Source organism: Macaca mulatta, chromosome 14, assembly GCF_049350105.2.
Source record: "Macaca mulatta isolate MMU2019108-1 chromosome 14, T2T-MMU8v2.0, whole genome shotgun sequence".
Taxonomy (NCBI): domain Eukaryota; kingdom Metazoa; phylum Chordata; class Mammalia; order Primates; family Cercopithecidae; genus Macaca; species Macaca mulatta.
The window spans coordinates 87513561-87537491 of record NC_133419.1 but is presented as its reverse complement, the minus strand read 5'-3'; the positions used below and the strand labels follow the sequence as shown (position 1 = coordinate 87537491).

Below are 23931 nucleotides of genomic sequence, written 5' to 3'. Positions count from 1 at the left end.
TTGGCTCACTGCAATCTCCACTTCCCAGATTCAAGCAATTCTCCTGCCTCAATCTACCAAGTAGCTAGAATTACTGGTGTGTGCTACCACACCCAGCTAATTTTTGTATTTTTTAGTAGAGATGGGGTTTTGCCACGTTGGCCAGGTTGGTCTTGAACTCCTGAAGGGCTACTAAAGGAAAATCAGATAAAAATATAGGCATCTGGAAATTTTCAGGATGTGATAAATGAGTGATCCTTAATGTCTACCCTATTTTGGGGAGGAATTTCAGTTACCTTAGCAATGCATACTATAAAAACTCAATCAATAGTTGTTAACTGATTAAACTTACTATAATGACTAGGCAAGGAACTAGCTGATTATCAAATTTCCTTGCAATGCTAATATACCCTAATACATTTTACAGAGAAAAACTAGGGATGCAATGAAGCTGTCTAAGGTAGCATGCATAATGATTAAAAGCACAGGCTGTAGAGTCAGACAGACTTGTGTTGGAATATCAACTCGGCCATTTATTGTGGGACCTCAGGCAAGTTTCTCAATTTATCAGATACTCTGTTTCCTTATCTGCAGAATGGGGAGATTAACAGTAGGTACTGTATCGATTTATTTATGTAAGAAATATTCACTGAGGGGGGGTTGCTTCCAAGATGGCGGAATAGGAATAGCTCCTGTCTACAGCTCCCAGCAAGATCGACGCAGAAGACGGGTGATTTCTGCATTTCCAACTGAGGTACCTGGTTCATCGCATTAGGAATGGTTGGACAGTGGGTGCGGCCCATGGAGGGTGAGCTAAAGTAGGGTGGGACATCCCCTCACCCAGGAAGTGCAAGGGATCGGGTGATTTCCCTGTGGTAGCCAAGGGAAGCTGTGAGTGACTGTACCTGGAGGAACGGTATGCTCCTGCCCAAACACTATGCTTTTCCCATGGTCTTCACAACTGGCAGACCAGGAGATTCCCTCTTGTGCCTGGCTTGGTGGGTCCCACGCCCACGAGTCTTGCTCGCTGCTAGCGCAGCTGTCTGAGATCAACCTGGGATGCTGGAGCTTGGTGGGGGGAGGTCCACCCTTGATGAGGCTTGAGTAGGTGGTTCTATGCTCACAGTATAAACAAAGCGGCAGGGAAGCTCGAACTGGGCAGAGCCCACTGCATCTCATCAAGGCCTACTGCCTCTCTAGATTCTACCTCTGGGGGCAGGGCATATCTGAACAAATGGCAGCATGGCAGCAGACAGCTTCTAGAGACCTAAACGTCTCTGCCTGACAGCGCTGAAGAGAGCAGTGGTTCTCCCAGCACAGCATTCCAGCTCCAATAATGGAAAGACTGCCTCCTCAAGTGGGTCCCTGACCCCCATGTAGCCTGACAGGGAGATATCTCCCAGTAGGGGCTGACAGACACCTTATATAGGCGAGTGCCCTCCAGGATGAAGCTTCCAGAGGAAGGAACAGGCAGCAGTATTTGCTGTTCTACAGCCTCCTCTGGTGATACCCCTGCAAACAGGGTCTGGAGTGGACCTCCAGCAAAATCCAACAGACATGCAGCTGAGGGGCCTGTCAGAAGGAAAACTAACAAACAGAAAGGAATAGCATCAACATCAACAAAAAGGACATCCACACCAAAACCCCATCCATAGGTCACCAACATCAAAGACCAAAGGTAAATAAAACCACAAAGATGGGGAGAAAACAGACCAGAAAGGCTGACAATTTCAAACACCAGAACGCCTCTTCTCCTCCAAAGGAACACAACTCCTTGCCAGCAAGGGAACAAAACTGGACGGAGAATGAGTGTGACAAGTTGACAGAAGTAGGCTTCAGAAGGTCGGTAATAACAAACTTCTCTGAGCTAAAGGAGCATGTTCTAACCCATCGTAAGTAAGCTAAAAATCTTGAAAAAAGATTAGACGAATGGCTAGCTAGAATAACCAGTGAAGAGAAGAGCTTAAATAACCTGATGGAGCTGAAAACCATAGTACGAGAACTTCATGAAGCATACACAAGCTTCAATAGCTGATTCGATCAAGTGGAAGAAAGGATATCAGTGATTGAAGATCAAATTAATGAAATAAAGCGAGAAGACAAGATTAGAGAAAAAAGAGTGAAAAGAAATGAACAAAGCCTCCAAGAAACATGGGGTTATGTGAAAAGACCAAATCTACGTATGACTGGTGTACCTGAAAGTGACGGGGAGAATGGAACCAAGTTAGAAAACACTCTTCAGGATATTATCCAGGAGAACTTCCCCAACGTAGCAAGACAGGCCAACATTCAAATTCAGGAAATACAGAGACCACTACAAAGATACTCCTTGAGAAGAGCAACCCCAAGACACATAATTGTCAGATTCACCAAGGTTGAAATGAAGGAAAAAATGTTAAGGGCAGTCAGAGAAAAAGGTCGGGTTACCCACAAAGGGAAGCCCATCAGCCTAACAGTAGATCTCTTGGCAGAAACCCTACAAGCCAGAAGAGAGTGGGGGCCAATATTCAACATTCTTAAAGGAAAGAATTTTCAACCCAGAATTTCATATCCAGTCAAACTAAGCTTCATAAGTGAAGAAGAAATAAAACCCTTTACAGACAAGCAAATGCTGAGAGATTGTGTCACCACCAAGCCTGCCTCACAAGAGATCCTGAAGGAAGCACTCAACATGGAAAGCAACAACCGGTACCAGGCACTGCAAAAAGATGCCAAATTGTAAAGATCATCGACACTATAAAGAAACTGCATCCATTAATGGGTGAAATAACCAGCTAGCATCATAATGACAGGATCAAATTCACACATAACAATATTAACCTTAAATGTAAATGGGCTAAATGCCCCAATTACAAGACACAGACTGGCAAATTGGATAAAAAGTCAAGACCCATCGATGTGTTGTATTCAGGTAACTCATCCACGGGCAAAGACACACATAGGCTCAAAATAAATGGATAGAGGAAGATCTACCAAGCAAATGGAAAACAAAAAAATGCAGGTTTGCAATCCTGGTCTCTGATAAACCAACTTTAAACCAACAGACTTTAAACCAACAAAGATCAAAAGAGACAAAGAAGGCCATTACATAATGATAAAGGGATCAATTCAACAAGAAGAGCTAACTATTCTAAATATATACAGACCCAATGTAGGAGCACCCAGATTCATAAAGCAAGTTCTTAGAGACCTACAAAGAGACTTAGACTTCCACACAATAATAATGGGAGACTTTAACACTCCACTGTCAATATTAGACACATCAACAAGACAGAAAATTAACAAGGATATCCAGGATTGGAACTCAGCTCTGGACCAAGTGGACTTAATAGACATCTACAGAACTCTCCACCCCAAATCAACAGAATATACATTATTCTCAGCACCACATCGCACTGATTCTAAAATTGACCATATAATTGGAAGTAAAACACTCCTCGGCAAATGTAAAAGAACAGAAATCACAAGAAACTGTCTCTCAGACCACAGTGCAATCAAATTAGAACTCAGGATTAAGAAACTCACTCAAAATCGCACAACTACATGGAAACTGAACAACCTGCCCCTGAATGACTACTGGGTACATAACGAAATGAAGGCATAAATAAAGTTGTTCTTTGAAACCAATGATAACAAAGACACAACGTACCAGAATCTCTGGGACACATTTAAAGCAGTGTGTAGAGGGAAATTTATAGCACTAAATTTTCACAAGCAAAAGCAGGAAAGATCTAGAATTGACACCCTAACATCACAATTTAAAGAACAGGAGAACCAAGAGCAAATAAATTCAAAAACTAGCAGAAGACGAAAAATAACTAAGATCAGAGCAGAACTGAAGGAGATAGAGACATAAAAAAATCCTTCAAAAAATCAATGAATCCAGGAGCTGGTTTTTTGAAAAAATCAACTAAATAGATAGACTGCTAGCTAGACTAATAAAGAAGAAAAGAGCAGAATCAAATAGACACAATGCAAAATGATAAAGGGGGTATCACCACCGATCCCAAAGAAATACAAACTACCATTAGAGAATACTATCAACACCTCTATGCAAATAAACTAGAAAATCTAGAAGAAATGGATAAATTCTTGGACACATACACCCTCCCAAGACTAAACCAGGAAGAATCTGAATATCTGAATAGACCAGTAACAGGTTCTGTAATTCAGGCAATAATTAATAGCCTGCCAACCAAAAAAAGTCCAGGAACAGACGGATTCACACCCAAATTCTACCAGAGGTACAAAGAGGAGCTGGTATCATTCCTTCTGAAACTATTCCAATCAATAGAAAAAGAGGGAATCCTCCCTAGCTCATTTTATGTGGCCAGTGATACCAAAACCCGGTAGAGAAACAACAAAAAGAGAAAATTTGAGACCAATATCCTTGATGAACATAATTGTGAAAACCCTCAATAAAATACTGGTGAACTGAATCTAGCAGCATCAAAAAGCTTATCCACCACGATCAAGTCAGCTTCATCCCTGGGATGCAAGGCTGGTTCAACATATGCAAATCAATAAACGTAATCCATCAAATAAACAGAACCAACGACAAAAACCACATTGTTATCTCAATAGATGCAGAAAAGGCCTTCGACAAAATCCAACAGCCTTTCATGCTAAAAACTCTCAATAAACTAGGTGTTGATGGAATGTATCTCAAAATAATGAGAGCTATTTATGGCAAACCCACAGCCAATATCATACTGAATGGGCAAAAACTAGAAGCATTCCCTTTGAAAACCAGTACAAGACAAGGATGCTCTCTCTCACCACTCCTATTCAACATAGTATTGGAACTTCTGGCCAGGGCAATCAGGCAAGAGAAAGAAATACAGGATATTCAATTAGGAAAAGAGGAAGTCAAATTGACTCTGTTTGCAGACGACATGATTGTATATTTAGAAAACCCCATTGTCTCGGCCCAAAATCTCCTTCAGCTCATAAGCAACTTCAGCAAAGTCTCAGGATACAAAATCAATGTGCAAAAATCACAAGCATTCCTATACACCAAGAACAAACAGTCAAATCATGAGTGAACTCCCATTCACAATTATTACAAAGAGAATAAAATACATAGGAATCCAACTTACAAGAGATGTGAAGGACCTCTTCAAGGATAACTACTAACCACTGCTCAAGGAAATAAAAGAGGACACAAACAAATGGAAGAACATTCTATGCTCATGGATAGGAAGAATCAATATCATGAAAACGGCCATACTGCCCAAGGTAATTTGTAGATTCAATGCCATCCCCATCGAGCTACCAATGACTTTCTTCACAGAACTGGAAAAAAACTACTTTAAAGTTCATATGGAACCAAAAAAGAGCCCACATAGCCAAGACAATCCTAAGCAAAAAGAACAAAGCTGAGGCACGACGCTACCTGACTTCAAACTATACTACAAGGCTATAGTAACCAACACAGCATGGTATTGGTACCAACACAGATATATAGACCAACGGAACAGAACAGAGGCCTCAGAAATGACACCACACATCTACAACCATCTGGTCTTTGACAAACCTGACAAAAACAAGCAATGGGGAAAGCATTCCGTATTTAATAAATGGTGCTGGGAAAACTGGCCAGCCATATGTAGAAAGCTGAAACTGGATCCCTTCCTTACACCATATACAAAAATTAACTCAGGATGGATTAAAAACTTAAATGTAAGACCTAAAACCATAAAATCCCTAGGAGAAAACTTAGGCAATACCATTCAGGACATAGGCATGGGCAAAGATTTCATGACTAAAACACAAAAGCAATGGCAACAAAAGCCAAAATACACAAATGGGATCTAATTAACTAAAGAGCTTCTGCACAGCAAAAGAAACTATAATCAGAGTGAACAGGCAACCCACAGAATGGGAGAAAATTTTCACACTCTGTCCATCTGACAAAGGACTAATATCCAGAATCTACAAAGAACTTAAATTTACAAGAAAAAACAAACAACCCCATCAAAAAGTGGACAAAGGATATGAACAGACACTTCTCAAAAGAAGACATTTATGCAGTCAACAGACATATGAAAAAATGCTCGTCATCAGAGAAATGCAAATCAAAACCACAATTAGATACCATGTCACACCAGTTAGAATGGGGATCATTAAAAAGTCAGGAAACAACAGATGCTGGAGACAATGTGGAGAAATAGGAACACTTTTACACTGTTGGTGGGAGTGTAAATTAGTTAACCATTGTGTAAGACAGTGTGGCGATTCCTCAAGGATCTAGAACTAGAAATACCATTTGACCCAGCCATCCCATTACTGGGTATATACCCAAAGGATTATAAATCATTCTACCATAAAGATACCTGCACATGTATGTTTATTGCAGCACTACTCCTTTACAAAAAGGAAAGCTAGGTGTGAAGTTTGGGAAATCAGGGGCAAAGTGGAACCCACGGGGACAAACTAGATCCCATGTCTGTCTTTAACCACCTCTAAGCTTGATAATGCAGGTGACCTGCAGAAGCTGGAGTCCTCAGCAACAGAACTACTCAAGCACCTAGCCCAGGACTCAGAGAAAATAAAGGAGATCATCAGGAGTTGGAGGAACTGCAGGCCCGGGTGCTACCCCATGCCAGCAGGTGAGCCAGCAGATTAGTAACAGTGTGCATGAGCCACCATGGTGCCTGGTACCCAGCACTGACTTTCAGAGCATAAAAATGCTGCTTCACATCTACCTCCCCAATCTTGTGTTAATTTTTCTTGTAGCTTACCCTAATCTAGAACCATGTAGGAAGGAGATTCTGGGAAAGTTCATTTCAGCTTAGCTAGATTAACATAATACGAAACTAGTGGAGTCTACTCCTTGTCAGCCTGGGATGCATACACACTTCTTTTAACCACACTTAACTTCCAAATAAAGACAATAGCAAAATAAGGCTTTCCCTTCACAATACACAATTGTCCCTCATTCAACTGAAAATATGCTATCCCTCTCCCCAAGAGAGACTATAAAGTCCCTTTATTCATCTTTAGGTAATAATCATTCTTTTCCTAGCTGAGTCACACTCTCCTTTGATATCTTGCTATTTAATTCTGTCCTAGTTATTTGTTGCTAACCAACAAACCAACCTAAACCTATAGGAATAAAACAATTATCATCAAGGATTTTATGTGTTAGGAATTGGGAAAAGGCACAGCAAGGATGTTGGGATGACACCAACAGTAGAGGTTAGGAATAGCAGGGGCCAGAGAATCCACTTTAAAGATGGCTTCTTTCCTCACATTTTGGGCACCTGGCTTGGGATGGCTGAAGGAAAGGCTCATCTGGGACTAATGAAGAACCTGCATGTAGCCTCTCCTGCATGGCAGTCTTAGAGTAGCTGAACTATTTACAAGGTTGCTCAGAGCTCCAAAGTGAGTTTTCCAGCAAACAAAGTAGAAATTGCATGACCTTTCATGATGCAGCTTTGGAAGTCATGTACTAGCACTTACAGCATACTCTATTGGTTGAAGAAGTTACAAACCCTCCCTGATTCAAGGGGAGAGAACATAAATTCCATCTTTCAACAGGAGAAGAGTCAAAGAATTTGAGGCCATGTTTTAAAACCATCATCTGGGACTTTATCTCGTCTAGTTCATGCTTATACACAATATGTGGTAGCTAGTTCACCCTTTGGTCATTATTTAGCATCATTTTCATTCATATTCATTTCTCATCTCCATTAATTAATGAGCGGTGTCTATGAGAATATTATTAAAAGTGCCTTCCTTTCCATGCTTCCCAAGGTTTCTTGGAAAATTACCCATCCTTCAAAACTAAGCTTACATTCTAATTTTTCTACAAATTTATCAATTACAGGTAATTCCTTGACTTAAAATGCCTTGGCTTGAGACCCTGGCTTTTACCAACTGTTTCATGGCATATATGATTCCTAATGGCTTCAGCTGACAATAATGAGATGAGTGGTTGACTAGCTACAGTAGTAAACAGTGATTTAAAAAATGTCTTAGGCTCCATCCTGGCTAACATGGTGGAAACCCCATCTCTACTAAAAATATAACAAATTAGCCAGGTGTGGTGGTGGGCGCCTGTAGCCCCAGCTACTTGGGAGGCTGAGGCAGGAGAATGGCATGAACCTGGGAGGCGGAGGTTGCAGTGAGCCGAGATTGTGCTACTGTACTCCAGTCTGGACAACAGAGCGAGACTCCATCTCACAGAAAAAAAAAAACAACAACAAAACAGTCTTAGGCTGATTCACGAAATAGAGAAACACATTTGCTTCTGAATTGAAAAACAATTTTTGTCAAGGTTTTTTTTAGGCCAGATGCAGTGGTTTATGCCTGTAATCCCAGCATTTGGGAAGCCAAGGTGGGTGGATCACTTTGAGCTCAAGGGTTTAAGACCAGCCTGGGTAATATAGCGAAACCTGCCTCTACAAAAAAATATTAAAATTAGCACAGCATGTTGGCTCACACCTGTGGTCCCAGCTACCCAGGAGGATGAGGCTGGAGGATCACTTGAGCCCTGAAAGCAGAGGTTGTGAGCCACGATCACACCACTGCACTCCAGCCTGGGCGAAAGAGTGAGACCCTATCTCAAAGAAAAAAAGAAAGATATTTGTCTACTGTAAAAGATTTAAGAATAGAGACACTGTCAAATAAAAAGGAAGATAAATAATTGGCAAAACATCTGACTTGAAAAGAAACCTGAAAGCGTGAACCATACCTGACTTGCAGGAGTGGTTTATAATCTTGACTTAACCGTCATTCTGGAACCACTTAGATAGTATTTTGATGGTTGCCTATACCCGGCTCATAATGCAGGCTCTCTTTTTCTGAATAATCCAATCACTTATAGCCAGAACCATTCATTTATGTATTAAACAAATAACTACGGACTGCCTTCTGTGACTCAGGCAATATTGTTCTATGTTGTTTAGGAGCACAGTAGTGAAAAAGACACAGTCTCTGACTTCAGAGGAGAGTGAGAGACAAAAACAAAACAACCCAATAACTTTATAATACAGAACCTTATGTACAACAACAAGGGGAAACAGGAAATAAGAGAGCTCAACAAAATGCACTTAACCATAAAAAACTTGTTTCACCCTTGGTCTCATGTCTTAATCTCCCCCAATGTGACTGTAAGCTCCTTGAAGGCAGAAACCACCTTTAACAGGTCCGCATACTCTCTAGTACCCAGCTCAGTAACATGTCCACAATAACCCATCACTAAACATTTGTTAATAGCTTGACTGATCAATTTCACTGAAATGAAATGAGGCTATGGATGTAAAAGTGTGTTTGCATTATTTTTTGCCTTCCATGGAGGTTTTTAGTTGTTCATCTTTGTGTTTTCACCACCAATAAATAAGGATGTCTGATGTACCATTTAATGCTTGCTAAATTTATGGGTAGGAGGAAAAATTTTGAGCTTCTATTCCTTGAAATGCAAGAGCTCTGTGGTGACATTTCTTCTCTGCTAGCTAGTGGTGCAATGGACTAAGAAGGGAGTTTGGCTCTGCCACTTAATAGGTGTTAATCTCTTGGGAACTTTGATTCCTCAGCTCGAAGTAAGATCAGTGTTCCCTTCCACCTTACTCAGTAGGCGCATTTTTGTTTTATAACTAGTTTGGGTGCAGGGGGAGATGTAACACCCTATTCATAAACGGATGGAATGTGTCATGGCATCTTCCTTTGCTTCTGTTGTTCCACAGTAAATTCCCAATACTTATGGGGTTTTAGTCCCAGTGAATTATTTCCCTCAAAAACCAGGCAGGATAATAATGAACCACTTTCTTGCATTTTCCATCAAGACAGCTCTTTGTGAGTTCTAAATGTTCTATCTAGATTCAAAGAAGCTGGTTTCTTCATGAGTGGTTGGAATAAGACTTTTCTTGGAAGCTACTGAATATGGATTAGTTGGATTGTTTCATAGGAAATAAAAAGCAGGCTCTAGGGTAACTACTTCAGCACTTAATTGGGTTAGCAAAGAGCTGCAAATGAGAGATTTTCCCGTAGGAGGGAAAGGATGTTTATGGCTTCCACCCCCTTAGGTGATGCATTTTAACCTAAATGTTAGTCTTCCATGCGGCCTTTAATTTACTAACCATTACAAGAATCTATTAGAGCAGAAAACGTCAGGTTGAAAAATTGACACATCACCGGAGTTAATAAGAACCCAGCCTCTTATTAGATACAAATGGAGAGCCCTCCAACTGCCCAAGAGCCTGTTGAAGTCATGTTTGCTGCAGCTCCAAAGCAGTTGAATCTTTACTGCTCAGAGGCTGGACCAAGGAAACTGCCCAGGCACTCAAGCCAGAGTTAGCAGGGGCCCATGGCCTGCACTTTATTCAGGTGTCACTATATTTTCCTCTCAGAAATGCTGTGCATGTCACAGGGTGGATATCCCTCTGCCTGGGACTCCCTTGGGAAGTGTTTTCCGTAACAAAGACAAACATGCCATGCCTGTCACCAGGGGCAGATTGTGGACTGTGTAAACCACTCCAGCAGAGGGAGGCTGAGGGACTCCGGGCCATTCCGATTTAGCTCTAAGTTATGGTCTTTGTTGCCTTTCCACATTCAGACTGAAATGTGATTCCCCTAGCTTTCTTTTTTGGAAAATACTGGTGATGAGTTCCACCACTAGAAACAAAGGCTGTTGACAGAAAAGGCTTCTGATAGGGAAGGGGCTTCTTCATGTGTTCTCAAAGGAGACAGTTGCTTCAAGCAAGCTGAGGCAGGATGCCAGGTCTAGGAATAAGAGGTCCAGATCACAAAAGGGTCATCTTTATGGATTAGGCTGGGCGTGAAGCAGTTTCCTCTGCAAGAGCAGTACCATGCACACAGAATTTAGGGCCAGGCAGACACGCACGAGTTCTTCTCCACGACTTACTGTGTAATCCTGGGCAAACTGCTTGGCCTCTCAGAGCATCAGTTTTTGCAAGTTGTGAGAAATAAATAAAGAATGTTAGGCATGTAACACAGTGTCTGAAAGTAAGAGTTCTATATGAGTGGTTATTGATTTGAAAACATATTCCTTCACCCAGCACAAATGATGTTCCTTGTGTGCCAGGCCCTGTATGAGGGACAGGTCCTCCTCCGTGACCTCACTGTTTAATAAACCATGTAAGTATATCTTCAGCACAAAGCACACCCCACCACCACCTCTCTTCCCAATGAGAAGGGCCAATTGCATACTAACTTCACTTTGTTGAGTAGCTAGAAATCTTGCAGGTCATCCCCCTTTGAGTAGCCCTCCAGACTCAGCCACTTCTACCTTCAGTTCACCCATAATTCTCTATCTGTGCACTAGCACACTAAGTTATTGTTGTTTGTTAATCCTTTATCTCCTCCCGTGAAGTCCTAAAGGATGAGGATTATCTATTCATTTGATCTATTCATCTGATTATGTATTCATCTCTGTAACCCAAATGATTAATAGATCATTTGATCTGTTCATTTGATCGTTTATTCATCTCTGTAGGCCAAGGGTTTCATGCATTACTCAGCACAGGCACACAGAGATTCAATCCTATTGCTGAGTATATTGATTTCCAGCTGGGAATTTTTTCTGGGAAAATAGCCCTGCCTTCCATCTTTGAAGAGCCTCTTCTGTGCCCTGGTTTGGTTGGTCTTGTCATTTTCTATTACTTTGGTTCTAGCCTCAGTTTCCTAATCTCTATAAGGGGCTAACGGAACCTCCTTCATTGGGAGTTTATGATGCTGACTGGAGACAATGCAGCTTCTCCGTGTCCAACACAGTTCTAGGCACAAAGCCAAATACCAAAAAAAAGTTGATTCCATTTTTGCCCTCAGTCAAGTCTCGTTGCCAATATAAGACGACTAAAAATACAAGACAGAATATGAGTGTCATATGAGTGGCACAGACATTCTTCCAACTTGCACCTAGCCTCTGCCATATGCCACAGAATTTGGTTGAAATGGGAGGATAAAAACATGCATAAAACAGTTCCAGGAAAACAGTGGTAAGTGTTGGACAAAAAGATCTCAGGAAGAGGGTGAAAAGTCTTTTACCCAGATCCTCAGTCTGGGGCTGTTAGAGCTGTCTTTAGCACCAGGCTGGAAAGCAGGAGGCTGTCCCAGAATTGATCTCCCCTAGTGTTTTGGAAACACACACACATACACACCAATCATCAAGTTCTTCAGCATTCATTATGTGTCAGACACCGCTAAATGATTTACAGGCATTATCTCACTGAACTCTTAGAACAACTGTGTGAGGTGGATATGAATTTCCCTACTTCACAGCTGGCCACTTTGAGGCTCAGAGAGGCACCATAGCTTGAACATAGTCAAGCAACAAGTGAATGGTTGAGGAATCCACCTGCTGGGAGTTTTACTGGCCGACTGGAAAGCAGAGAGAGGGTGGACCAGCACAAAGCCGCGGGGGGGCTGGTAATGAGACAGGAAAGTTGGGTTCAAACCTGGGTCGCATGATCCCCAAATCCCTAGGAACCGAGGCAGAAGAACAGTAAGGAAAAAAAGGGGTGCAGGCTGGTGGGGAGGGGGTGCCCGGGAGGCCGGGAGAGAGGAGTCACGGTGGTTGTGCGCCTTCCTCGTCCCCAGTCATAGGTCAAGCCTCTCCCCTCCCGCCCTCTCACCCTCCCAACCTTATTTAGAAACCGTGTCCCCGAGACAGGAAGGGCGGCGGGCCGAGAAGCACGGAGAGTCCCGGTCTCATTTCCTTTCGAATCCCCCTGTGGAATTTCATTTCATACGGTGAGGAAATCGGAGCGCGAGACCATCGGCTGGTCTGCAGCTTCGCAGCTCCGGGGCGCCTCCCCTCTGGCGGCTGGAGGTGGGCGGCTCCCGGCGCAGGTCGGGCGAGTCTGGGGGCGGGGAGAGGCCGGGCCCGGATCGCCTCTAGTCGGGAGTGAAAATAGCTGTGGGCTCGCGCAGTACCAGGCACCGCGCTAAGCCTTCTACGCTTTATCTCTAATCCTCCCAAGTGACTTTAGAGAGGAGGAGACTGACGCCGAGAGGCTGAGCAATTTGCTCAAGGTCACACAGCCGGGACTGAAAGCCACAATCGGAGTAAATCCAAATCCCGTGTTCTTTGTGTACGTTCCTCTGCCTGACGGGGAGGTGGCCACTGGCCTAGGTTACAGCTGAAAGGAGACGGGAAGAAAAGGGGGCAGACGGAACAGGGCGCACTTCTCACCTGGGGGAGGAGGCGGCAGGACGGCGCGGCTGGAGCCACTGGGCTCAGTCCCCGCCTGGCCCCTGCGCGCCTAGATCCGGGTGGGAGGAAAGCAGGAGCCGGGAAGCAGGCGGGGCGGGGCGCTCAGGGAGGGAGGGAGGGAGGAGCGGCCGGAGGAGGGGGCTGGAGGGCGGGGGCCTGACCCCTCCAGCGGGAGAGCGGCCCCGCCCCGCCGCCTCGCCCCTTGCTGCCCACCGCGCCCGGCCATTGGAGCGGCGCCCTGTCCGTCCCGCCCCGCCGCCGCGCCGCGAGCCTCCAGCGCCGCGCAGGGCTCAGGCGGTGAGAGCTGCGCAGCGCTGGCTGCTGGCTGGCCTCGCGGAGACGCCGAGCGGACGCGGCCGGCGCCGGCTTGTGGGCTCGCCGCCTGCAGCCATGACCCTCGCAGCCTGTCTCTCGGCCTCGGCCCGGGACGTCTAATATCCCACACGGTCGCGCGCAGCTTCTGGAGAGCCGGCCGCTGCCCCCTCATCGCCGCATCACACTCCCTTCCCGGGAGCTGGGAGCAGCGCGGGCAGCCGGCGCCCCCGTGCAAACTGGGGGTGTCTGCCAGAGCAGCCCCCGCCGCTGCCGCTGCTGCCCCCGACGCTGGCCATGGCCTGGCGGGGCGCAGGGCCGAGCGTCCCGGGGGCGCCCGGGGGCGTCGGTCTCAGTCTGGGGTTGCTGCTGCAGTTGCTGCTGCTCCTGGGGCCGGCGCGGGGCTTCGGGGACGAGGAGGAGCGGCGCTGCGACCCCATCCGCATCTCCATGTGCCAGAACCTCGGCTACAACGTGACCAAGATGCCCAACCTGGTGGGGCACGAGCTTCAGACGGACGCCGAGCTGCAGCTGACAACTTTCACACCGCTCATCCAGTACGGCTGCTCCAGCCAGCTGCAGGTGGGCGCCCCCACCCCCACCCCTGGCAGGACCCCTTGGGGAGGGACGCTCCAAACTAACTTTGCAGAGCCCATGCCAAGTTGATCATCCTAGCCTGAAGGAGACAGCTCTCCTGGAAAACTGATTTCCATCCCCACCCCCACTTTCTCAGGGACTGGAAGCCAAAACGTTGTGTAAGTCATCTGGCCTGGGAAAGAACCCACTCTTACACCCCGCCCTTCCGTTTTTCTTCCTTGCCCACCCATGTCTGGCCAGACCCCTAACCCCAGTGGAGCTGAGGGTTATCTCTGCCAAGGATTCTGGCCGCCAGTGCTCGGTCGGCAAGTGGGAGGGAGCCAGCTGCAGCTAAGACTTGGAGGGAGAGATAAGGAGACGATCCCTCACGGACCTTCCCTCTCCCCACTATTTTTGGGGTGTTATTAAATGAAACACTACCGTACCTTTTTCTGCCGAATAGCCCCTCCTCACGGCGTCCCGCAGGGTTTTAGAGGTCATGCATGAAGGAGTGGTTGGGTTGGCTTGAGTTCTTTCTTATCCTCAAGAGTTGAAGGCACGTTTAATGCTTGGAGGGTGACAAGAAGCTGCAGGAAGGTGGTTGGTATATTGGAAGAAATTTTTCTTGCAGTCGTTAAAAAATGTAAAGCATATGTAATGATAGAGAAAATGTTTATTCCACAGTAATAAGAATTTGCATATACAGGGTGATTATAATCCTGCAAAAAAAATCATTGGGGTAATAAAAAACTGAAAGGAAAATTTTTAAAGTGTTAACATTGGTTATGTTTGGGTTGTTGAGGCTGGATGATTTTTAGAAATTTAGAAAACAGAGAAGTTGTGGGAAAAAGTACACGTTAGTTGTCCAGGCTTCAGAAATCTGGTTTCTGGCTGGGCGCGGTGGCTCACGCCTGTAATCCCAGCACTTTGGGAGGCCGAGGCAAGTGGATCACGAGGTCAGGAGTTCGAGACCAGCCTGACCAACATGGTGAAATCCTGTCTCTACTTAAAGTACAAAAATTAGCCGGGCGTGGTGGTGCTCACCTGTAATCCCAGCTACTCAGGAGGCTGAGGCAGGAGAATCTCTTGAACCTGGGAGGTGGAGGTTGCAGTGAGTCAAGATTATGCTATTGCACTCTAGCCTGGGCGACAAGAGCAAAACTCCATATCCAAAAAAAAAAAAAAAAAAAGAAATCTGTGGTTCTGGCTGTAACTTCTGAGAGATAAGAAACAGACATATAGCTTACTTACTAGGTGCATGTTTTTACATAGGTCATTTTAAAACTTGGTTTGTGGTTTTGGAAAGATGGTCGGGATTAGACCTGTTGCTGCTGAAATATCCCTTTGGAAGTTCCAGAATTTTAGAACTAGGTTATAAAAGCTTAAGAAATGATCCTCCAGCTCTCAGTTTGGAAACAGCACATATCCTGACATCAGTGGTAATTTGTTGGAGAAACAGCTTTTGCAGGGATATATATTTTTAATTACATGTATCCTGGGGAAAGTGGCCAAGCTGTTTTGAAGGACAAGACTGGATCCCTTTACATGCTGGAAAATAGTTACTTGTAACTCTAGACTTCATAGACAACATCTGTAAGGAGCCAAGCAGACTGTTTATCAATGCTGGAGGAATTGAGGACAGCAACTGGACTCTCCCCTGCTGGTATTGCAGTTTCAGCGACTTAACATTTACATTTTCCTATTGTGCTTCATTATTATTCATTGAGGTAACCTGGCCAAACAAATCCCTAGTGACCAGAGACCTCAATCTGCATCCCATCCTTGAATCTAACAGTGTCTCAGTTGGGCCATTTTTTGTTTCAGTATGGGACTAGTTTAAACAAATTTTTAAGGGGTAAAGTAGGGAGAAGAGAATACTAACAGGATCTACATTTTTTTAAACTTTTATTTTTAAAATGATAAAGAAATGGGGATAAAAATAAACCACCTGAGTCATATTAGTTTCTTTAGCTTTTTCAAATAGTATCTAAAATGGAAGGAGATTGAAAGCCAGTTTTTTAAAATTTATTTCAAGTGTTGTGCAAAGAGGGCTTATGCAATTCTTCACACCCTATTTATTTTATTTATTTATTTGTGTACATTCCTCTGGAAAGGATTACTAGAGCCAAACTAAGAAAAGTGTGTAAGTGATGGATTATCAGGCATCCTTGTTTGAGGTCAGAGTAAACAGACAGACTCCCCATAGGTTGGTTTAAAAGTAGATAAGTACATTGCCTGGAAGCATTCAACTCAGCTTTGTGGGAGCATTTGGTCAAACTTCCAAGTCATTGTTTTTTTTGTGTTTTTTTTTTTTGTTCATTTTGTTACTTTTCCAGTTCTTCCTTTGTTCTGTTTATGTGCCAATGTGCACAGAGAAGATCAACATCCCCATTGGCCCGTGCGGCGGCATGTGCCTTTCAGTCAAGAGACGCTGTGAACCCGTCCTGAAGGAATTTGGATTTGCCTGGCCAGAGAGTCTGAACTGCAGCAAATTCCCACCACAGAACGACCACAACCACATGTGCATGGAAGGGCCAGGTGATGAAGAGGTGCCCTTACCTCACAAAACCCCCATCCAGCCTGGGGAAGAGTGTCACTCTGTGGGAACCAATTCTGATCAGTACATCTGGGTGAAAAGGAGCCTGAACTGTGTTCTCAAATGTGGCTATGATGCTGGCTTATACAGCCGCTCAGCCAAGGAGTTCACCGATATCTGGATGGCTGTGTGGGCCAGCCTGTGCTTCATTTCCACTGCCTTCACAGTACTGACCTTCCTGATCGATTCTTCTAGGTTTTCCTACCCTGAGCGCCCCATCATATTTCTCAGTATGTGCTATAATATTTATAGCATTGCTTATATTGTCAGGCTGACTGTAGGCCGGGAAAGGATATCCTGTGATTTTGAAGAGGCAGCAGAACCTGTTCTCATCCAAGAAGGACTTAAGAACACAGGATGTGCAATAATTTTCTTGCTGATGTACTTTTTTGGAATGGCCAGCTCCATTTGGTGGGTTATTCTGACACTCACTTGGTTTTTGGCAGCAGGACTCAAATGGGGCCATGAAGCCATTGAAATGCACAGCTCTTATTTCCACATTGCAGCCTGGGCCATCCCCGCAGTGAAAACCATTGTCATCTTGATTATGAGACTGGTGGATGCAGATGAACTGACTGGCCTGTGCTATGTTGGAAACCAAAATCTCGATGCGCTCACCGGGTTCGTGGTGGCTCCCCTCTTTACTTATTTGGTGATTGGTACTTTGTTCATTGCTGCAGGTTTGGTGGCCTTGTTCAAAATTCGGTCAAATCTTCAAAAGGATGGGACAAAGACAGACAAGTTAGAAAGACTGATGGTCAAGATCGGGGTGTTCTCAGTACTGTACACAGTTCCTGCAACGTGTGTGATTGCCTGTTACTTTTATGAAATCTCCAACTGGGCACTCTTTCGGTATTCTGCAGATGATTCCAACATGGCTGTTGAAATGTTGAAAATTTTTATGTCTTTGCTGGTGGGCATCACTTCAGGCATGTGGATTTGGTCTGCCAAAACTCTTCACACGTGGCAGAAGTGTTCCAACAGATTGGTGAATTCTGGAAAGGTAAAGAGAGAGAAAAGAGGAAATGGTTGGGTGAAGCCTGGGAAAGGCAATGAGACTGTGGTGTAAGGCTAGTCAGCCTCCACGCTTTCTTCATTTTGAAGCAGGGAATGCCAGCATTTTGGAGGAAATTCTACTAAAAGTTTTATGCAGTGAATCTCAGTTTGAACAAACTAGCAACAATTAAGAGACCCCACCCCAACCCCAGCATCAAAAAACCAATGATTTTGCTGCAGACTTTGGAATGATCCAAAATGGAACAGCCAGTTAGAGGCTTTCAAAGCTGTGAAAAATCAAAAACGTTGATCACTTTAGCAGGTTGCAGCTTGGAGCGTGGAGGTCCTGCCTAGAGTCCAGGAAGTCCAGGGCGATACTGTTTTCCCCTGCAGGGTGGGATTTGAGCTGTGAGTTGGTAACTTGCAGGGAGAAAGATTAACTTTTTTAACCCTTTACAATTTTAAATACTAACTGGGTCTTTCAGATAGCAACGCAATCTATAAACACTGGAAACGCTGGGTTCAGAGAAGTGTTACAAGAGTTTTATAGTTTGGCTGATCTAACATAAACATCTTCTGTGGTGCACTGTCTGCTGTTTAGAACTTTGTGGATTGCACTCCCAAGAGGTGGTGTTAGAATCTTTCAGTGCCTTTGTCATAAAACAGAGTTGTCTGAACAAACAAATGTACTGTACTCACACACATAAGGTATCCAGTGGATTTTTCTTCTCTCTCTTCCTCTCTTAAATTTCAACATCTCTCTTCTGGGCTGCTGCTGTTTTCTTCATTTTATATTAATGACTCAAAAAAAAGGTATTTTTATAGGAATTTTTGCACTGCAGCATGCTTAAAGAGGGGAAAAGGAAGGATGATTCACTTTTTGACAATCACTTAATTCAAAGGAAAATGAGATTTACTAAGTTGACTTACCTGACCGACCCCAGAGACCTATTGCATTGAGTGGTGGGGACTTAATATATTTTACTTGTGTGATTGCATCTATGCAGACGCCAGTCTGGAAGAGCTGAAATGTTAACTTTCTTGGCAACTTTGCATTCGCACAGATTAGCTGTGTAATTTGTGTGTGTCAATTAGAATTAAAAGCACATTCTTGGACCATGACATAGTATACTCAACTGACTTTAAAACTAGGGTCAACTTCAACTTGCATTCTCAGAATGATAGTGCCTTTTTAAATTTTTTATTTTTTATTTTTTAAAGCATAAGAATGTTATCAGAGTCTGGTCTACTAACGACAATGGAGACTTTTCAGTTTTATAAAGGGAACTGAGGACAGCTAATCCAACTACTTGGTGCATAATTGTTTCCTAGTAATTGGCAAAGGCTCCTTGTAAGATTTCATTGGAGGCAGTGTGGCCTGGAGTATTTATATGGTGCTTAATGAATCTCCAGAATGCCAGCCAGAAGCTTGATTGGTTAGTGGGGAATAAAGTGTAGACCATATGAAATGAACTGCAAACTCTAATAGCCCAGGTCTTAATTGCCTTTAGCAGAGGTATCCCAAGCTTTTAAAATTTATGCTATACGTTCTTCATGAGGGGGTATCCCCTAGCAGCCGCTTGAAAATTGCACTTCTCTTAAAACTGTAACTGGCCTTTCTCTTACCTTGCCTTAGGCCTTCTAATCATGAGATCTTGGGGACAAATTGTTGACTATGTCACAGGTTGCACTCCTTGTAACTCATACCTGTCTGCTTCAGCAACTGCTTTGCAATGACTTATTTATTAATTCATGCCTTTAAAAAAATAGGAAGGGAAGCTCTTTTTTTTTTTTTTTAAATCACACTTTGTGTGATTGAAAAAAACATTTCCAGGGACTCAGAATTCCAAATAGGTGGTCAAATTCTGGAAATAAGCATTTCCTCTGTTTTAAAAATGTGGTTTGAGCCTTATGCCCATAGTCTGACATTTCCCTTTCTTCTTTCCTTTTCATTTTTGTGTGGTTCTTGAGCTCTCTGACATCAAGATGCATGTAAGGTCCATCGTATGTTTTGGAAGGCAAAGTCTTGGCTTTTGAGACTGAAGCTAAGTGGGCACAGGTGGCCCCTGCTGCTGTGCCCAGTCTGAGTACCTTGGCTAGACTCTGGGTCAGGCTCCAGGAGCATGAGAATTGATCCCCAGAAGAACCATTTTAACTCCATCTGATACTCCATTGCCTATGAAATATAAAATGTGAACTCCCTGTGCTGCTTGTAGACAGTTCCCATAACTGTCCAGGGCCCTGGAGCACGCACCCAGGGGCAGAGCCTGCCCTTACTCACGCTCTGTTCTGGTGTCTTGGGAGTTGTGCAGGGACTCTGGCCCAGGCAGGGGAAGGAAGACCAGGCGGTAGGGGACTGGTCTTGCTGTTAGAGTATAGAGGTTTGTAATGCAGTTTTCTTTGTAACGTGTCAGTGATTGTGTGACCAAGGCAGCATCTAACAGAAAGCCAGGCGTGGAGTAGGTGATCAATGCTTGTCAATGACTAAATAATAACAATAAAAGAGCACTTGGGTGAATCTGGGCACCTGATTTCTGAGTTTTGAGTTCTGGAGCTAGTGTTTTGACAATGTTTTGGGTTTTGACATGTGTTTTCCACAAATCTCTTACCTTTTCAGGGCAAAGTGTATTTGATCAGAAGTGGCCATTTGGATTAGTAGTCTTAGCAATGCTACAGGGTTATAGGCCTCTCCTTTCACATTCCAGACAATGGAGAGTGTTCATGGTTTCAGGAAAAGAACTTTGTGGCTGAGGAGTCAGTTACCAGTGACCTTCAATCAACTCCATCACTTCTTAAATCGGTATTTGTTAAAAATATCAGTTATTGTTGTATTTATTGAGTGCCAACTGTATGTAAAGCCCTGAAATAGATAATCTCTGTTCTTCTAACTGATCTAGGGTGGGGACGCACCCAGGTCTGCTGAACTTTACTGTTCCTCTGGGAAAGGAGCAGGGACCTCTGGAATTCCCATCTGTTTCACTGTCTCCATTCTGTAAATCTCTGCCTGTGTGAGCCACCACACCCAGCCTGGGTCTCTCTACCTTTAACACATCTCTTATCCTTTTCCCAGGATTCCTTCCAAGTCAGTTACAGGTGGTTTTAACAGAAAGCATCAGCTCTGCTTCATGACAATCTCTGGAGAAATCCCTTAGGAAGACTATAAGAGTAGTCCACAAGGACATGGGCCCACACATCTGCTTTGGCTTTGCCGGCAATTCAGGGCTTGGGGCGTTCCATGTGACTTGTATGGGTGTGTTTGAGGACAGCATCTTGCTAGAGAGAAGGTGAGCATTGTTTTTTTTTTCTATGAAACCTGCAGTAAATAGGTATGATTGTAGCTTCCTCAGAAATCCCTTGGCCTCCAGAGATTAAACATAAATGCAATGGCACCTCCATCCAGCGTCCTTTCTGGTAGACTCCTTTCTCCTGCTTATATAGGCCAAACCTCAGGGCAGGGAAACATGGGAGTAGAATGGTGCTGGCCAGAACCATCTGCTTGATCTTCTTGGTTGATTCATATCCTCTTTCCTTTATGGAGACCCACTTCCTGATCGCTGAGACTATTTCTGAACTGGCAACTTACTTGGGCCTGAAACTGGAGAACTTAATTTCAGAGATGCTCTCTGATTTTCCTCTTCCAGGTCACTCTCTCACCTGCACTCCCCAAACTCAGGTTCTGGGAAGCTCGTGTGTCTAGACTCTGATTTTAGATTCTGTTCAGCACCTTTAGCTCTATATTCTCTGGCTCCCTGCATCCTCATGGTCACTGAATTAAATGCTTATTGTGTTGAGAACCAAGCTGGGACCTGAGGACACAAAGATGAGCTCAGCAGTCTCAGCCCTAGAGGAACAGACTCAGGGATTTCACCAGGCCGGTACAATATTTGATTTCTGGTGAGGTGGCCACAGCTGCAGTTAGGGAAGGGAGCCACAGAGCACAGACTGTCAAAGGAACCTCTTTTTTGTTTGTTTGTTTGTTTGACACAGAGTCTTGTTCTTTTGCCCAGGCTGGGGTGCAATGGCACAATCTTGGCTCACTGCAACCTCTGCCTCCCAGGTTCAAGCGATTCTCCTGCCGCAGCCTCCCGAGTAGCTGGGACTACAGGTGTCTGCCACCACGCCCAGCTACTTATTGTATTTTTAGTAGAGATGGGGTTTTACTGTGTTGGCCAGGCTGGTCTCGAACTCCTGACCTCATGATCTGTCCGCCTCGGCCTCCTAAAGTGCTGGGATTACAGGTGTGAGCCACCACACCTGGCCTGGAAGGAACCTCTTAAAATCAGTTTACATCTTGTATTTTGTTCTGTGATGGAGGACACTGGAGAGAGTTGCTATTCCAGTCAATCATGTCGAGTCACTGGACTCTGAAAATCCTATTGGTTCCTTTATTTTATTTGAGTTCCCATCTGGGTTTGTATTATGTCTTGCAAATGACCTGAGTTATCACTATTCCTCCAGGGTTAGGTCATAGATCTTGGAAACTACTTAGAGAGCGTTTTGCTCCTACCAAGGATCAGATACTAGAGCCCTACATAATGGATTTCATTTCACTCTAGCCTACATAGAGCTTTCTGTTGCTGTCTCTTGCCATGCACTTGTGCAGTGATTACACACTTGACAGTACCAGGAGACAAATGACTTATAGATGCCCCGACATGCCTGTTCCCCTTGGCAAGCTCAGTTGCCCTGATAGTAGCCTGTTTCTGTTTCTGATCTACCTTTTTTCTCTTATTTGCATTAGCCAATTTCCAGAATTTACCCAGGCAATTTGTAGAGGACCTTTTTGGGGTCCTGTATGAGCCATGTCCTCAAAGCTTTTATACCTCCTTGCTCTCCTACAATATTCAGTACATGACCACTGTCATCCTAGAAGGCTTCTGGAAAGAGGGGCAAGAGCCACTCTGTCCCACAAAGGTTGGGTCCATCTTCTCTCCCAGGTTGTGAAAGTTTTCAAATTGTACAAGTAGGCTGGGGCCCTGACTTGGCTGTGGGCTTTGGGAGGGGTAAGCTGCTTTCTAGATCTCTCCCTGCGAGGCACGGAGGTGTTTCTGAATTTTGTCTACCTCACAGGGATGTTGTGAGGCTTGAAAAGGTCAAAAAAATGAAGGCCCCTTGGGTTCTTTGTAAGAAAGGTTGATTAAATATTAGGTGTAATCTGCAAAAAGATAACATGTGACTCCCCCTGCTCTGTGCAGCTGTTGGGCTGGATGCTCTGTGGCCTTTCTTGGATCCTCATGCCACCCCACAGCTCCAGGAACCTTGAAGCCAATCTGGGGGACTTTCAGATGTTTGACAAAGAGGTACCAGGCAAACTTCCTGCTACACATGCCCTGAATGAATTGCTAAATTTCAAAGGAAATGGACCCTGCTTTTAAGGATGTACAAAAGTATGTCTGCTTCGATGTCTGTACTGTAAATTTCTAATTTATCACTGTACAAAGAAAACCCCTTGCTATTTAATTTTTGTATTAAAGGAAAATAAAGTTTTGTTTGTTAGCTTGTGTGTGACTTGGCATATTTCTGAAAGTATATGACAGCCACTAGGAAGCATATACACCCAGCAGTGACAAATAGAGGATTCAGTTTGCAGGGCAGATTGGAAACTGCTTTCTGAGGGCCTCTTTCTTTTTTGCTGGGGCTCTTTTTCCCCTGTGGGATTTCTCCTGGGTCAGCAAACCCCCACAGTCCAAGGTCAACAGAATTGATTACTAATATGGGCATCAGTAACACTCAAGTAGGTCACATGATGCTTTGGATATAACTATAGTTCTCAAGTTGTTATCCCAATGACACCTCTTTTTCTGGCATTTTCAATGCATGTGGCTATCTTTGCCTTCCAAGCCCCACTGACTTAATCTGATGGCCTAAAAAAGAGTTTTCCCATCATTGCTAGAACTTTTGGCCTCTTAAAAAAGGGAAAGGAAAGGGGGCTTTTTTTTTTCTTCAGATTTTTTTTTTTTTTCTGGCTACACAGTGGTTCTGTTTGTGTAATATACATGGGCATATGCCACATTTGTCAATCAGGAAAGTGGCTTCTTTAGCTAATTTTATAAATTGTGTGGTCTGTGTCGCCATATCCAGAAAAGTCATCAGACAAAGCAAATTCAAAGCTACTATGAGGATATTGTTATGGGAGCCAGTAATATTATAGACCACACAGACAGAGAGGAGAGCCATCACCGTCTGCTGATGTCCCAGATGTGAATGTTAGGCCTCTTGGTTTGCTTTTAAATTGCTTGCCACCATTTAGCTTCGCTTGAATACCACCCTGTTTTGGTGCGAGTAAAAAGCCCAT

The 23931-nt window shown here is 44.1% G+C and overlaps 1 protein-coding gene and 1 long non-coding RNA gene across 4 annotated transcripts in view; one reads left to right on the top strand and one right to left on the bottom strand.

Moving 5' to 3' along the window:
* Window positions 1-13260, bottom strand: part of LOC144334441 (uncharacterized) — a 57407-nt gene extending 44147 nt beyond the window's left edge. Inside the window, exon 1 of the long non-coding RNA XR_013404248.1 lies at window positions 13136-13260. This is a non-coding gene — a long non-coding RNA (uncharacterized LOC144334441). The remainder of the gene's footprint in view (window positions 1-13135) is intronic.
* Window positions 9587-23931, top strand: part of FZD4 (frizzled class receptor 4) — a 49645-nt gene continuing 35300 nt past the window's right edge. The window contains exons 1-3 of one of the 3 annotated variants that reach the window (XM_028832624.2): window positions 9587-12693; window positions 13844-14050; window positions 16381-23132. In XM_028832624.2, the coding sequence (XP_028688457.1) occupies window positions 13919-14050; window positions 16381-17709 (1461 nt within the window). In that variant the 5' untranslated portion in view covers window positions 9587-12693; window positions 13844-13918 and the 3' untranslated portion in view covers window positions 17710-23132. 3 annotated transcript variants of the gene reach the window in all.